Source organism: Perca flavescens, chromosome 21 (assembly GCF_004354835.1).
Source record: "Perca flavescens isolate YP-PL-M2 chromosome 21, PFLA_1.0, whole genome shotgun sequence".
Classification (NCBI taxonomy): domain Eukaryota; kingdom Metazoa; phylum Chordata; class Actinopteri; order Perciformes; family Percidae; genus Perca; species Perca flavescens.
The window spans coordinates 3,545,936-3,562,844 of NC_041351.1; the positions used below are offsets into that span (position 1 = coordinate 3,545,936).

The window sequence follows — 16,909 nt, forward strand, 5'->3', positions numbered from 1 at the left end:
ACCTTAGTGGTCCCCTAATACTGTATCTGAAGTCTCTTTTATATAGACCTTAGTGGTCCCCTAATACTGTATCTGAAGTCTCTTATAGACCTTATTGGTCCCCTAATACTGTATCTGAAGTCTCTTATAGACCTTAGTGGTCCCCTAATACTGTATCTGAAGTCTCTTATAGACCTTATTGGTCCCCTAATTCTGTATCTGAAGTCTCTTTTTATATAGACCTTAGTGGTCCCCTAATACTGTATCTGAAGTCTTTTATATAGACCTTAGTGGTCCCCTAATACTGTATCTAAAGTCTCTTTTATATAGACCTTAGTGGTCCCCTAATACTGTATCTGAAGTCTCTTATAGACCTTAGTGGTCCCCTAATACTGTATCTGAAGTCTCTTTTATATAGACCTTAGTGGTCCCCTAATACTGTATCTGAAGTCTCTTATAGACCTTAGTGGTCCCCTAATACTGTATCTGAAGTCTCTTATAGACCTTAGTGGTCCCCTAATACTGTATCTGAAGTCTCTTATAGACCTTATTGGTCCCCTAATACTGTATCTGAAGTCTCTTTTTATATAGACCTTAGTGGTCCCCTAATACTGTATCTGAAGTCTTTTATATAGACCTTAGTGGTCCCCTAATACTGTATCTAAAGTCTCTTTTATATAGACCTTAGTGGTCCCCTAATACTGTATCTGAAGTCTCTTATAGACCTTAGTGGTCCCCTAATACTGTATCTGAAGTCTCTTTTATATAGACCTTAGTGGTCCCCTAATACTGTATCTGAAGTCTCTTTTATATAGACCTTAGTGGTCCCCTAATACTGTATCTGAAGTCTCTTATAGACCTTAGTGGTCCCCTAATACTGTATCTGAAGTCTCTTATAGACCTTAGTGGTCCCCTAATACTGTATCTGAAGTCTTTTTTATATAGACCTTAGTGGTCCCCTAATACTGTATCTGAAGTCTCTTATAGACCTTATTGGTCCCCTAATACTGTATCTGAAGTCTCTTATAGACCTTAGTGGTCCCCTAATACTGTATCTAAAGTCTCTTTTATATAGACCTTAGTGGTCCCCTAATACTGTATCTAAAGTCTCTTTTATATAGACCTTAGTGGTCCCCTAATACTGTATCTGAAGTCTCTTTTATATAGACCTTAGTGGTCCCCTAATACTGTATCTGAAGTCTCTTTTATATAGACCTTAGTGGTCCCCTAATACTGTATCTGAAGTCTCTTATAGACCTTACTGGTCCCCTAATACTGTATCTGAAGTCTCTTTTATATAGACCTTAGTGGTCCTCTAATACTGTATCAGCCATGATGTCTCTCTCTCATGGGGGGGCCAAATTCTCTGGGTGGGCAAAGCAGAGAAAGGGGAGGTAACCTTGCTCCTTATGACCTCATAAGGAGAAGATTCCTGATTGGCCCATCTGAGCTTTCATTTTCTCAAAGGCAGAGCAGGATACCCAGGGCTCGGTTTACACCTATCACCATTTCTAGCCACTGGGGGACCATAGGCAGGCTGGGGGAAAGCATATTAATGTTAAAAAACCTCATAAAGTAAAATGCTCATGCCATGGGACCTTTAAGACAGATTTGTAAGTTTGTAAGTAAAAGCATTTTTTTTTTAAAAGGATATCAGGGTTTTCCCTACCATTATAAGGCCTATAGGTGAAGCACCAAAGCCTTTTTTGACACCACCTAAGCCGAATGAATGTAAAATCAATGTGAGCATCAAAACTAACTTAATGACACTCAGATACTCCGAAATATTCCAATCTACCGATGGACAAGTTTTGTCTTTATGCATTTTGAGTGTTATTCATTTACTATCTGCTCTGGCTTTTCCAGCGTTTGAGACATTGGATGTGAAATTCATGATTTATTTCTATTGAAACGCATCACAATTTCTGAGGGAGGACCCCTAAACCCCTCCGCCAAATATGCGCATCTAAGTCTTTAACAAACCCAGGGAGAACACTGGATATAGTTGTCTCCACCTGGTTTTTCTGGCAGTGTAAAGAAACACTCAGACCACACTGTGTGTGGAGATAAAAGCTACAGAAGACAGTTAAAGGGCCCTGTTTTAACGATCTAAGCGCACGGTGTGAAGCACCTGGCACAGGTGTGTTTTAGGGCGTGTCCAAATCCACTTTTGCTAGTTTAATGGTAGAAAAAGGGTCCGTGCTCCGGGCGTATTGTTCAAAAGGGTTGTACTTGGTGTCTTCATTAATCAGAGGTGTGTTTTGGGCGTAACATGCAATAAACCAATCAGAGATCATCTCCCATTCCCTTTAAAAGCCAGGCACGTTTGAACCTTGGAGCATTGCTGTTATGATGGAGGATTTTACTAATGCTCTGTTAAAATAACAATGAAATGCTGCGTTTTTGACTTTAGACCAGGTTTTTGTTGGTCAATGGCGCAATGACTTCCCGCTGTACAATACGCCCAGAATGCACCTGAACACACCTCCCTGTAAGACCAGCACGCCCAGAATGCACCTGAACACACCTCGCATGGGCGCACAGATGGGTGCAGGTGCATTTACTTTTTATACGACACGGGCGCTGGATAGTAAACTGACAACTGGGTCGGTCTTAAACTAGCAGAGACTCAAGAGGCCCAAAAAGTTAAACACATTTTGTTTTTTACAATACTTACAACATTGGTAAAATATGTAGTAATCTTAGAGCTCGGTTGATCCCAATCAGCAGGTCTCCATGTTTGTGTAGTGTCCTGAAGGGTGTGGGAGTAAACAGCCAATGAGAGCCAAGCCAACGAGGAAAACAGATGGCAGAAGTCACAACAATGGCGTTTGAAAAACCGATCCAGATCTCCCTTTTCTCCATTGTTATCTTTTATTTTTTTTTTTTATCATGTCCCCAGAATGACCCATTCTGCCAGCTACTACACTTAGACTTACTGGTGTGATGCGCTGGTGTGAGTAACCCTTAGGAACTAATATGGAATATGGTCTGAAGTAAAACAATATTCACTTTCCGTCTGAACACGGAGTTATAGTGACGGAGTAATACGCTGGTTTAAAACTAAATAGTACTTACAAAGAACTTCACCCACAAACATAGGAATGGGTTTACAAATAGCAGATGTAGCCCAAATTAATTAATCAATTATTTAATATCTGATTAATAAGTAGAAGATTACAAATCTGACCAAATGTTCAATTGCCAGCTTTCAGTTCCTTAAAAGTAGAGCTGCAAAGACGAATCGATTAGTTGTCAACTATTAAATGAATCACCAACTTTTTTGATAATTGATGAATCCACATTTTTCATAAATAAATTTCTCATTTCATAGACCAGACAACCATTAATGGAGAAAATAATCGACAGATCAGTCAACATTGAATATAAGTTGCAGCCCTACTTAAAAGTGTTCAACACTATGTGCTACAGACACATTTTGGTTGGTACCAAAATAAGAGCTAAGGTTTGCTGTCAGCGGTTTGACGACGCCCACTGAAAGTCTGGACTTAACCACTGATCTCAGTAAACCTGCTCCGAGCAAGGTGAGGAAACCACAGCACGGGAATAAGAAAACGTGTGTGTGTGTGTGTGTGTGTGTGTGTGTGTGTAACTATATTTGTGGGGTCCCATAACCCAGGAGTCCAGTATACTTGTGGGGTCCAGACAGCTTTGTGGGCCCAAAATGCTGGATCCCACAAGTTTAAAGGGCTGTTTGAGGGTTAAGACTTGGTTTTAGGATTAGGGATAGAATTAGGTTATAGTTAGGGTGAGGGTAAGGGTTAAGGTTAGGCATTTAGTTGTGATGGTTAAGGTTAGGCTAAGGGTTAAGGTTAGGCATTTAGTTGTGATGGTTAAGGTTAGGCTAAGGGTTAAGGTTAGGCATTTAGTTGTGATGGTTAAGGTTAGGGTAAGGGGCTAGGGAATGCATTATGTCAATGACGGGTCCCCACAAAGATAGTGCAACAAACGTGTGTGTGTCAGTTTGCCTGTTTGTTGTCACTTGGAAATCAAGTGTTTTTCTCTTGTGTGTGTACTTGTTGTACATCTGTCTTTGTGAGAGCCAGTTTGAGTCTTAGACCTTGAGAGTTGGTTTTTATGTCCAGGTTAGAAAAGTAAGTTTATATCAACAACGTTCCACTCCTGGAAATCCTGCCGGATGTCCCTCATTTCAGCCGGATGTCCGTCCCCTTTCCTCTTCCTTTGTGTTGGCGTTCTAACCTCCGGTGGATTTGTGAGGACTATGGTTAACTGCTCCTCAGATCTCTGCAGGGTAAATCCAGACAGCTAGCTAGACTATCTGTCCAATCAGAGTTTTCTGTTGCACGACTAAAACTTTTGAATGTCCACCTGTTCCACCAAAACATGTCACTTCCCAAGGCTATTTTGCAGAGGCTCCGTTGTTCCGTTGGTTTAAAGAAATGGCAATAAACCAGAGCAGGTTTTTCTCCCATCCCGGAATGCTGTGTGTACTAGCCAGACCTTCCTCCGCAGCGCTGTGGAGGAAGGTCGGGCAATGCGAGACTACCCAGACCTTACTACTACTACTTACTACTTCCCAACTATGGGTGGCAATCACCAGAGGCCCCACGATACCATGTTATCCCAAAACTGTAGAATAGAATACACTTCTTTTCGTCCCCAAGGGGAAATTTGTCTTGGGTATATGCAATGCAATGTCGTCTCTTCTGACCTGTTTGGGAGGTTGATTCGTGGGACCAGTTGTTCTGAACGAGTGTGTCAGCTCACTGTCGACCTGTCCGCCCTCCTTCCAGCGTTCCTGTGATGCCCCAGGGCGGGCTGAGCTGGTCAGGGTTGCGATGCCTTATGTGGACCGACAGAATCGCATCTGCGGCTTCCTGGACATCGAGGAGAATGAGAGCAGCGGCAGGTTCCTGCGCCGATACTTCATCCTGGACACTCAGCAGGGCAGCCTGCTGTGGTACATGGACAACCCACAGGTGAGTCTTGAATGCTACATGCAGCTTAGGGCTGCACAATATATTGTTTTTTATTTTTATCTTATTTTATCATCATCGCAATATCAAGTGGCCCAATATACATATTGTGTAAGGTTGCAACATATCGCGATAGATACCCAGAGATTGTTTTTGTGAGTTGAAAGAAAATATCAAGAGAAAACTGCACTTTTTTAGTGGTACCTTTTTTATTCTTAAATCTATGTCCAAAAGATTAACTGAAAGCAGTAGAAACGCAGAACACTTCAATATTTGGTAATTTATCGCAAGTAATGTTGTTATCGCGATTTTCAACATTATCGCATATCAAATATTTTCCTCATAGTGTGTGTGTGTGTCTCTGTATCTGTGTGTGTGTGTCTCTGTGTCTCTGTGTGTGTGTGTGTGTGTGTGTGTGTCTGTGTGTTTGTCTCTGTGTTTGTCTGTGTGTGTGTGTCTCCCTATGTGTGTGTGTCTGTCTGTGTTTGTGTGTCTGTGTGTGTCTGTCTGTTTGTGTGTCTCTCTCTCTGTGTGTGTGTGTGTGTGTGTGTGTGTGTGTGTGTGTGTGTGTGTGTGTGTGTGTGTGTGTGTGTGTGTGTGTGTGTGTGTGTTTGTGTGTGCCCCATGCAGTTTTATTGTACATCCATGCATACCATCATACCATCAGCTCTCAGTGAAAATCTGCCTGCAGGAACTTGCTTCAGCAACACTGAGCTAAATGCTCTCTGTGATATCCTCTAACTATTAAGCACGTCTCTGCAAGTAGATTTTTGATGAACTGAACTTCTGTCTCTCCTCATCGCTGTAAACAAATTAAAGCCAATTGTATTTAAAGTGCAGAGTAACACAAGTCTCAATTCACTTTACAGTAAAAAAGAAGAAATAAAAATGCAGTTAGTAAGGCAGAAGAAGTGTTACCATAGGAAGGTGAGGTGTAAACAATATGTTTGAACAATTGGGGGGGTTAAACAGATCTAAACAGAAAGTCGTGGATTTATAGCACAGAATTACACTGAACTGAGATTGTAGTTGAAGCTGTAAAAGCTTTTTCACTTCTCAATAACGAGTTAGAGAAGCCCTTATTAAACGCATGTGAGTGGTTTGAAATATCAAACAGGAACCAGAACAGAAATTGAAAAAGGTTAGTAGTAGTAGTATTTTTACTTCCCACAGCCGGGGAATTCCTCAGACGCTGGCGCTTCAGTAGCTTCAGGATGCAGGGTTATTTTCAGTTCCCACCGTTTTCTTTAAACCAAAACTATGACGCTGCATTTCGCTTTAAGCACTCACATGGGCATGTGAACAAATTGTTATGAACATAACTTTCCGAATGAATGAGCACATTCCAGCTGTAAACTAACGGAACAAGTTACTGCAGTTCTTGTTTCATATGTTTAAAGAAAGACCTTTGTCTGTTGTGATGCATAGCAGGGGAACACTGTTGATTGTATGGAACATTTACTCCGTGGTTTTGCATATTCTGATCTACGTATATAGAGATATATATATATATATATTGTTTATCCACCGTATCACCCAACCCTAGTGTTTACAAGCCTTTGAGGGAATAAGTAACAACCCCAATCCCGGTTTTCCAATAAAACTACCTTTACTTCTGCTTAAATATATATTATGTGTGTTTTTGTTCAGAATCTGCCTAAAGGTGCGGAGAAGGTGGGATCTCTTAAACTCACCTACATCTCCAAGGTAAGTTCTCTCTCTCTCTCTCTCTCTCTCTCTCTCTCTCTCTCTCTCTCTCTTTTCTCTCTCTCTCAAAAACGCATGCACATTTTCAATGTGTCCACATCTTTGTCTAAAACTAATCCCAACAGCTCCAGTTGTACTTATGGCTAATAAGTAGAGATTCTCCGATACCGATACCAGTCTATAATGCTGGTATCAGTATCTGCAAGTACTGGAATGTATGCACCGATCTGACACCGTGTAATTTAGACCAAACTAATACTAATACTTTAAAGCTATAGTGTGTAGTTTCCCACCTGAGGAATTCTAAGTAATTAAAACAAAACTTTTGGCGCGTCCACATGATACAAGCCTTCTGTGATTGCCCACGGCCCCTCCCCCCTCCTCCACGTAGTAACTTGTAACCAAGGAAAACTAATTGTGGGACTGGCTCTAGTGGCTGTAATTCTGCACCAAGGCTGAATTTCGGGAAAGAGACTTCAGATACAGTATTAGGGGACCACTAAGGTCTATATAAAAGAGACTTCAGATACAGTATTAGGGGACCACTAAGGTCTATATAAAAGAGACTTCAGATACAGTATTAGGGGACCACTAAGGCCTATATAAAAGCATCCATAGAGCACCATGTCATGGGACCTTTAATTAGCTTTGTAGCAACTCATTTGGTAATGGCTTGAATGTAACGGACGTTCATTAATATTTAAAAGTTACACTAAAGCTTTAAAGTAGTAAACCTGTGGATGCAGCAGTCTCCTCTGGTTTCTGGCTTTGTCTTTCTTTGCACATTTTCCCAAATTTGAACCAAATTTCCAGAAAAACAGCATAAGAAAATTTGAGTGAATGTGTCCCTCTAAACGCTTTACTCTCTCTCTTTCAGGTCAGTGATGCCACCAAACTCAGACCAAAGGCCGAGTTCTGCTTTGGTAAGTTCATCTTCATTTTCTTCTCCCCGTCTTTCTTCCCTTCCTCCCTCCATTTCTCTCCCTCTTTATATTCCCCCGCTCTGCTCCCTCCCTCTTTACCTCCCTCTTTGTATACTTTCGGTCAGTTCTTTTCATGGATTTGGCCCCTTAGCTCCAATGAAGGTAAATCTTAAAGGGCAACTATTATATAGCATTTTCAGGATTATACTTGCATTTTGTGTATGTACTATAACATGTTTACATGCTTTAATGTTTAAAAAACACTTTTATTTTTCTCATACTTCCCATGGCTGCTGCACCTGTATTCACCATCTGTAGGAGCGCCTGTCTCTTTAAGCCCCTCCTCCTCTGCTCTGATTGGCCAGCGTGCTTCCTGGAAATGACATTGTTTACTGCCGTTAGCCATGTAGCTACTATAGTTAGCAGTGGACACTAATAGAATATAGCAGCACTTTCTATAGTCAAGAATTGCATATAAAGGCTTTTAAACAAAGTATTACATAAACAGAAAATGTTTAAGGAGTAATGTGACCAAGAATGGGGGAGAATTTAATGACACTGTCAGCCAAGATGACATATTTTACTGCCCTTAGCATGTAGTGACATGCAACAGTTAGCTCCGCAGTAGCTTAAAAAACAAACCCTCCAGTCCTGCCTACCTGAAGCAGATGACCAATCGTAGAAGGCCGGCTTAGAGTTGCGTAACACTTAGCCAAGAGTAGAAAAAACTGTTAAAACCGGCGCGTTCAGAACAGTTGGAAATCTGAACGTTTTAGCTCACAGGGGGTTTTCTACAATAGGTTTACTTCATTATTTGGAGTTTTGGCCACATGAAAACCCAACATTATAACATTGTAGATATGACAGAAAAGCATAATATGTCCCCTTTAAGTTCACAATGTACAATCATATGTGAGACAATAGAGAGCTTCCAGTGTGTTTTTGTCCCTTTCCTGTTTCAACATGATTTGGTTTCTTTTTTCTTTTTTTTTTCTCTAGCCACTGAACAGAAATAAGCAGAGAAATCAGGCCAATTACAAAAGCTGGTCAGTCTGACATCATGTTGCCTGAGCTCATTACTATTCATGAGCTCGCCCAGTTGGGCTGGGTAAAGGATTCTGATAGCTAAGCTCTCATTGGCTAGTTGTAAGCCAATCAGAGTCAAGCAGCTTAAGCAAAAGTGCTGGGGTATTTATTCAACTTTGCTCTGTTGAGCTAAGATTTACTATTTGAGTTCAGCACTATTATAACTGTATGGCACAATACTATATTATTGCGATTTTAAACATTTTCTGCATCATATTTTAATTTAGGACCTTTTTTCTAACTTCAAATGATGTTTCCAAAGGAGACTTTGTCAACATCTGTTTTATCTAAAAATATACATTTCTGTTTGTTCATCTCACTTCAATTTTTATTGCTGCAAAAATGTTTACCTTCTTCTACTCCCTCCCTTCATCCAGCTATCCCTCCTCTCCTCTCCCGTTTCTACTTCATTCATTCCCAGTCCTTTCTTGTTTTCCTTCCTTCCTCGCTTCTGCCCTTCTTATCCATTTCTCTCCCTCCTTCTTCCCTCTCCTGTTAGGTTTATTTCCTCTCTTTTGTCCTTTGCTGCTTGTTGTTCCTCTGGGGGGGCCGACAGTAGCTTTTTGTCACTCAATAGGAGGAAACTGTACAATGACTTTGACCTGATGTGTGTGTGTGTGTGTGTGTGTGTGTGTGTGTGTGTGTGTGTGTGTGTGTGTGGGATGTTAACATATACTGTACACACACACATATCCTCTCCCTCTGAGAAACCAGAAACAAACGGATAATTTTAGATCAAGTTTTGCATGAAGCTGGTGCTATTTTTCTTCTTCCTCTTGTGTGTTTTCTTCTCTAATGTAAGAAGAAGGTTCCAACCTACACATTTTACGTTTCTCTCTCTGTCTTTCTCTCTCTGTAGTTATAAATGCAGGAATGAGGAAGTTTTATCTGCAGGCCAATGACCAGCAGGATCTGGTGGAATGGATCAGCGTTCTCAACAACGCCACCAAGATCACTGTGAGCCACACACACACACACACACACACACACACACACACACACACACACACACACACGCACACGCACACGCACGCACTGATGGATCAATAGGTGACCCGGTTTCTCCTGTTTTTGTAGGCCGTCTGTCTTCTGCCTCAGGCTACAGCAGATGGAAAATTACCCATCAGGCCACAGAGACACAGTTCAGTTCAGGCGTAACAGAGTGAGGGGAAGAGAGAACAGGAAAGCCAAGTTTCTCAAATTAACCTGCAGTTGTATTTGTCTGCGTCGCCTGTGCTCCTTAAAGTTAGGAATTATTTCATACTAAAAATCACATTTTAACGATAACGTCAGTGTTCATGAATAGAGAAACACGGGGGTCATTTGTGTTCCTCCGTTCCCACAAAATATATTGTTTAGGGCTGCGACTTAACGATTATTTTCAACATACATGTGTTCCACCCAAACAAGTTCCTTCCCGAGACTATTTAGCAGAGGCACCGTGGCTCCGTCCGGATTGGTGATTGGTTTAATGAAATGCCAATAAACCAGAGCACGTTTTTCTCCCATCCAGGAATGCTGTGTAGGCTGCCCGGACCTTCCTACGCTGCTCTGTGGAGGAAGGATAGGATAGACTTCATTAATCCCACACTGGGGAAAATCTAAAATTTACACACATCAGAATAACACAAATACACATTAAGTAGACATAGGAGAAAAAATATACATAAAGTATAAGAAATAGAAAAAATAGAATTAGGTATTATAATAATAATAATAATAATAATAATAAAACAAACATATTTACACCATAAACACCCTTATATAAACAGATAGTATAGAAAGAATAGAAAGGTGTGGCAATGCGAGATTAGTGGGTGTGTAAATATTAATTGGAAGTTGCTTTGGATAAAAGCCTCGGCTAAATGAAATGAAGTGTGTAGGAATGGATAAGTGATATGTTTCTTATTCTCAACAAGTTCCATGAATAAAAACCAACAAACCATTTTTTTTTGTGTGTCTTTAGGTGCCAAAGCCAGGCGAGGGCCACGCCGGCCACACAGAGACTCCCCAGGAAGTACTTGGGGCCATGAAACAGGTCTCCTACAAGACTGAAATCATAGGAGGAGTCCCTATCATCACCGCTACACAGGTAACACACACACACACACACACACGCTGTCATATGCATTGTGTTAGCAGATGTTAGCGGCAGAAGCTCAGCAGGTCCGGTCCTGTCAGTGCTGGTATGCAGCCACGAACACGTGACCCAACACGCATCAACACAGACGAGTGACGACCAGTTTGAATTCTATGGCCGAGAAACGGAGACTGAGAGTCAGACCTAAAGAGACAGACATGTTATGCGGCACTTTAAGAGTTTTACAGAGATTATTTACAGGAGTGCAACTATTTTCATAATCAGTTTTAAAAAAGTATTTTCCTTGCAGCTTGTTAAATGTGACCATGTTCTAGTTCCTTCTCTCCTCTTTGACCGTGAACTGAATATCTTTGAGTTGTGGACAAAACAAGACGTTTGAGGACATCATCGTCTACATTTTTCACAATTTTAATTTCATAATTTAATTTCATTGACATTTCACAGACCAAACAACTAATCAATTAATCAGGAAAATAATTGACAGATGAATTGACAATGAAAATAATCGTTATTTGCAGGCCTGCAATAGACACAAATGAAGTAATCTGAGGATACACAAGTTCATATGCTAATCTTTCTCCATATTTGTGTGTAATAAGCAACTATTTGCTAACTAGTTCGATATATTAAAGGTCCCATGACATGGTGCTCTTTGGATGCTTAGTGGTCCCGTATCTGAAGTCTCTTTTATATAGACCTTAGTGGTCCCCTAATACTGTATCTGAAGTCTCTTTTATATAGACCTTAGTGGTCCCCTAATACTGTATCTGAAGTCTCTTTTATATAGACCTTAGTGGTCCCCTAATACTGTATCTGAAGTCTCTTTTATATAGGCCTTAGTGGTCCCCTAATACTGTATCTGAAGTCTCTTTTATATAGACCTTAGTGGTCCTCTAATACTGTATCTGAAGTCTCTTTTATATAGGCCTTAGTGGTCCTCTAATACTGTATCTGTAGTCTCTTTTATATAGACCTTAGTGGTCCCCTAATACTGTATCTGTAGTCTCTTTTATATAGACCTTAGTGGTCCCCTAATACTGTATCTGAAATCTCTTTTAGATAGACCTTAGTGGTCCCCTTGACCAACTGCCACTTTGCTCGTTTGAAAGCCATGATGTCTCTCTCTCATGGGTGGGCCAAATTCTCTGGGCGGGCAAAGCAGAGAAAGGGGAGGTAACCTTGCTCCTTATGACCTCATAAGGAGAAGATTCCTGATTGGTCCATCTGAGCTTTCATTTTCTCAAAGGCAGAGCAGGATACCCAGGGCTCGGTTTACACCTATCACCATTTCTAGCCGCTGGGGGAACTCATATTAATGTTCGAAAACCTCATAAAGTGAAATTTTCATGCCATGGGACCTTTTAAATGTTTTGAATAGTATGAGACAAAGTCCCTTATACATTGTGTGTGTATGCGTGTTTTAGGAGCAGGGGGAGGGGCATAACGAGGCGGAGCGTGGAGGCTTGAAGCGAGGTCAGAATCATCTGCCCTACTACCTGTCCAGAGGAGCCCAGGACCAGGCCATCATCAAGGCCGGATACTGTGTCAAACAGGGGGCTCTGGTGAGGACACACACACACACACACACACACACACACACACACACACACACACACACACACACACAGTGCCCGCTGATAAGACAGAAGTTCTAGTTCTAGTTGACATATAACTTAAAACCTTTCGAGTTGCATTTTAATACCTCCAATTCAGTCAGCACATTAAGGGTCTTGTTCACAGTTAAACCAATGATTCCCCCAATGTTATTTACACCTTCATTGCCTCTTACCCAGAGGACTGCAATTTGTGATTTACTTGCCTTAATTCTGCAGCAGTTGCCCGTCTACGGCAGCAAAGCGCCGCACTAACACTAGACACATAGAACATTTACTGTATCTCCAGTTCTGACGGAATTATTTTCAACGTACACATGTTCCAGCAAAACAAGTTTGGTTACATTCAAGGTATCTTTACTATCTTCGAAGGGCAATTGGGTTTACAGCCAGCAGTAGGCTACGTAGACAGCAAGCACACCTTTTCACATGCTCCTGATCACTTCAGGTTTTATTGGTTGAATTTTAGGAACATAGCCTGTTATGTGTGTTTGGAATTAGGTTTGTCATTTCTTACGGTCAAATGTCACATGCAAAATGGCAGCTTTTGTTAGTTGAGTCAATTAGCTCAAGCTACTGGTCTTAAAGTTTGTGCTGAAATCACATCTGACAGTTCAATGTCCAGCGGCAATCGCTTCATGCAATTTTCATCACCTTTAATACATTTGAGATACAGTTGAGATAAAACCAATTGCAACGGGCTTCAGGGTTGGTTTGTTGTTTCATAAATAGGTCGACATTTATTTTTGAACTTATTTTAAATAACCATGTCACAGTAGTTTACTCATTTACTTCACATGTTACTTCACAACAGAGTGAATTACAAGAGTTACATTTTAAGAAATTCATTCACTATGCCAATGGCAGCAGGAATAAATGACCTTTTGAACCTATTCGTTCTGCATCACTATTTGTTTCAGAAATTAAGAGTTTATTAATTACTCTTAAACCCCTACATGGTCTGACTCTGCTTTACATTTTTGCACCTAGACCCCTCAGATGTGAAAACCAAGTTCCATGTTCTAAAGGTTTAAGAGAAAGTGGGATCATGCTTTTACTTAACTTAAATGTGGATATTAATGCTCTCCAGAGGAGGATTCCTAATGTCAATTGTGACGACTTGACCCGTCCATTAGGCTAAACTTTCAACTTGTGCGCAAGAAGTAAGAACATTTTGTAAACCATTTTCCTGAAAACTGACCGAAAGCATTCCTGCCCCTCAGAGGATGAACCCTTTTAGATGTTAATGAGCCCATGTCCTTTCCTCTAGCGCCACCCTCACTACCACACTGTTTTTGTCGGGTGTAATATACATTGCAGCCTCTGGTGCACACGACCAGGATGACTTTAATGGTCCGATGTGTGAGAATTTCTCCCATCTAGCATTGAGATCATATATCGCAATCAACTCTCTCGCGCCACACAGTTAAAAGTAGGTATTACAGCTACGGTAGCCTTCACGCTTTTTTCTGATGACGACGGTCTCTTGCTCTTTTTAACATCTTTTTTCTGGGTGAAGAAGAAGACTCCTGTTCCTGAAATTTGGATTTTGAATACGTGTGATCCTCCATGTTTCCTTCTTCCTGCTGGAGCTGCTCCCCCCGCGACCCGACACCGGATAAGCGGACGAAGATGGATGGATGGTGATCCTCCATGTTTCCTTCTTCAAACTTGCCACCGGGGCCGGGAAGCTCCGATACCCATTAGCAGCATTAGCAGCAGCTGTGAGTTTATCATGTGACAGCGAAAACGTGAAAGGCGGAGCAGTATGTCCTGTATGTCCCTCACCGGCTAACATAGTTCAAGATGGAGCATGAATATGGAGCGTCTACCCCAGTTCATGCAAATGTAAAATGTAAAATTTCAAGCCAATAGGAATACTTGGAATTGATGGTGGTGGTAAATATTCATGAAAAAGGACAAGTTTGTGAACAGGCAACACAGATTTTGATAATGAACAACTAAACACTAAAAACTGGACCTTAAAACATTTTTCTGGCTTACTTTGGTTGTTTTTGTCATTATTTTTTTTATTTTTGTTTTACAAAATGAAACCTAATTTTGCTGTAACCAGATGGGCTAAACTAACAAATACACTGATGCTGATAGCTCTGCTCCTCCTCCTCAGATGAAGAATTGGAAGAGGAGGTACTTCATGCTGGATGAAAACGCTGTCAGCTACTACAAATCTGACCTGGTGAGCAATATTTAATTATTTATTTTTTGTTATTTGAGTGAACTTTCTCTTTAAAAACAGCAGCAATAACTGGCTGTAACCTGTTGGCTTACATTACACCTAATCACGAACAAACGCACACAGCACTTCCTAGAATGTAGTAGTATCATGTACGAATGTTCACTGCAACAATGAAGTGAATTCAAAGTAACAATTGAAAGAGCAGAAAGAAGCAGAGGTGTGTGTTGCCATAAGTCAGCGCTGTGTCTCTACACGCAGCGGCATACCTCCTCAGTCCATCCACGTGTTGCCAGATTAGCGAGTCCTAACCGCAGCCTGTCTGTGCACTTAAATAGACACACCCTGTGTGTGTGTGTGTGTGTGTGTGTGTGTGTGTGTGTGTGTGTGTGTGTGTGTGTGTGTGTGTGTGTGTGTGTGTGTGTGTGTGTGTGTGTCTCAACATAGTTCAACAGGGAAAACCCAGAAGTCTCTTGTATGATTTATTGATCTGTTCAATCATATTTCATTATTTTAACTTCCTATTTAGTGTGTCAGATTGTTGGCTGGATCTTTATGATATTACTCCACCACATGTCTGCTGAATTCTTGCCAAACTCTGACCCAGAATCTGAAAGTGAACTGGTTCATCAACGTGCAGGACTGCATGTGAACACAGTTGACTCGTCTGCAGAATGAACTACCCCTGTGGTTATGCAACGCGTTTTAGTTTACTGCCACGATGCGCTACAGCTCTATTCTCAGTTCACACTAGGGCTGGGCGATATGGAGAAAATCAAATATCACGATATTTTTGACCAAATACCACGATATTGTAGTGTCGAGTATTTGTGCTTTCACAAAATATTTACAAAATGAGATTTTTGATAAATAATCATCAGTAATGTGGATATAATGACTAAGTGGGTAAAGGCAAATAATAGAACAGTAACAATAGTCTGGTAAGTTCAGAAAATGACATCACTTTACTGAAATGCAGCCTTTAAAACCAGGAAAAGACAACACTTATGCCATATTACGATACTACAATATCCAAAATCTAAGACGATATCTAGTCTCATATCACGATATGGATATAATATCGATATATTGTCCAGCTCTAGCTCACACCGAAATTCATTTTGCGTTCCCGAGCGGCTCCGCTCAAAAGAAAAAGAAAAATGCACACAGAGCCAGGCAACAATTACACATAGAGTACACAGATGAAGACGTATTAACAGACATGACAAAGAACCATGTTTCATAATATCCTTGGATCCAGATCTTAACTGGCAGCACACTGATGTTGTCCTGGTCATTAAAGGCGGAAATGCCCCAAAAATAATCTTAAAAACACAAAAGTTGGTATAATCAGCAACCAGAGGAGCCTGTTCAGTGGAAGGCTGCTCCTTCCCAAGTGTAGGACCAACAGACTCAAGAACTCCTTTGTCCCTCATGCCATCATACTGTACAACTCCTCACTCGGGGTGAAGAGGACAGAACAGAACACTGAAATAAATTATTAGTAATCTACTCTCATACATACCTGGACGCTCTAACTGCTCTTAACTGCTTGTTTATGCTAAATGTCATTTATTTATTAACTGTATAATAACACATACACAGTCCTATATACCTATATATATTGATCTTTATTTAGCTAAAGTTTATTGTTATTCTTATACTGTATTTTTTTTGTCTTTTTTCTATTTAAAGAGTGTTTTGTAAGATGCTAAATCTGCTGCAGGAAATCTAATTTCCTTGCGGGAGTCATCCCAAAGGGATCAATAAAGAGAAGTCTAAGTCTAATTTAGTTTGGTTAAACTTTACTTGAAGGTATCTACATAAGAGTGACATGACACTGTCATGAACACATTAACCCTAACCATGACTTATTGTTCCTCTCTTGTTCCTTGCAGGAGAGGGAGGCGCTGAGAGTCATCCCGCTGAAGGAGATCCACAAAGTGCAGGAGTGCAAACAGAGGTAGGGCTGCCACCTCTTAGTCGATTAGTCGACTAATCGCTCGTTTTGGTCTTAGTCGACTAAGATTTCTTTAGTTGATAAGTCATTTTTTATGCTTATTCATGCTTAATTACTCATTTCCAAGAAATTTCTGAGCACATTTATGGTAAACACAAGATTTAAAGTGGTGCTTTTGCAGGATTAATTGTGGAAAACTCAGTTTTACAGATGGTTAATTAACTACATTTATATTGTGCTTTTCCAGTCTTAACCACCTCTCAAAGCGCACAGCTCTGTCGATTAAATCAACAAATCGATTAGTCGACAAAATCGTATAAGTGTTAGTCGACTAAGAAGTTCTTTAGTCGAGGACAGCCCTAAACAGAGGTCAGGGAGCACACGTAGC

General features: G+C 40.7%; 1 protein-coding gene across 5 annotated transcripts in view; it reads left to right on the top strand.

Annotated features, from left to right (window-relative positions):
- The window catches only part of plekha1b (pleckstrin homology domain containing, family A (phosphoinositide binding specific) member 1b), a 28,496-nt gene that overhangs the window by 1,058 nt on the left and 10,529 nt on the right, over positions 1–16,909 (top strand). For all 5 annotated transcript variants that reach the window (XR_003691361.1, XM_028568409.1, XM_028568410.1 and 2 more), the window contains exons 2-9: positions 4,755–4,940; positions 6,588–6,644; positions 7,522–7,567; positions 9,513–9,610; positions 10,620–10,745; positions 12,179–12,316; positions 14,496–14,564; positions 16,460–16,524. Coding sequence is in view for 4 of the 5 variants with exons in the window: in XM_028568409.1 (XP_028424210.1) it covers positions 4,800–4,940; positions 6,588–6,644; positions 7,522–7,567; positions 9,513–9,610; positions 10,620–10,745; positions 12,179–12,316; positions 14,496–14,564; positions 16,460–16,524 (740 nt within the window). In the remaining variant the exon portion in view is untranslated. The remainder of the gene's footprint in view (positions 1–4,754; positions 4,941–6,587; positions 6,645–7,521; positions 7,568–9,512; positions 9,611–10,619; positions 10,746–12,178; positions 12,317–14,495; positions 14,565–16,459; positions 16,525–16,909) is intronic.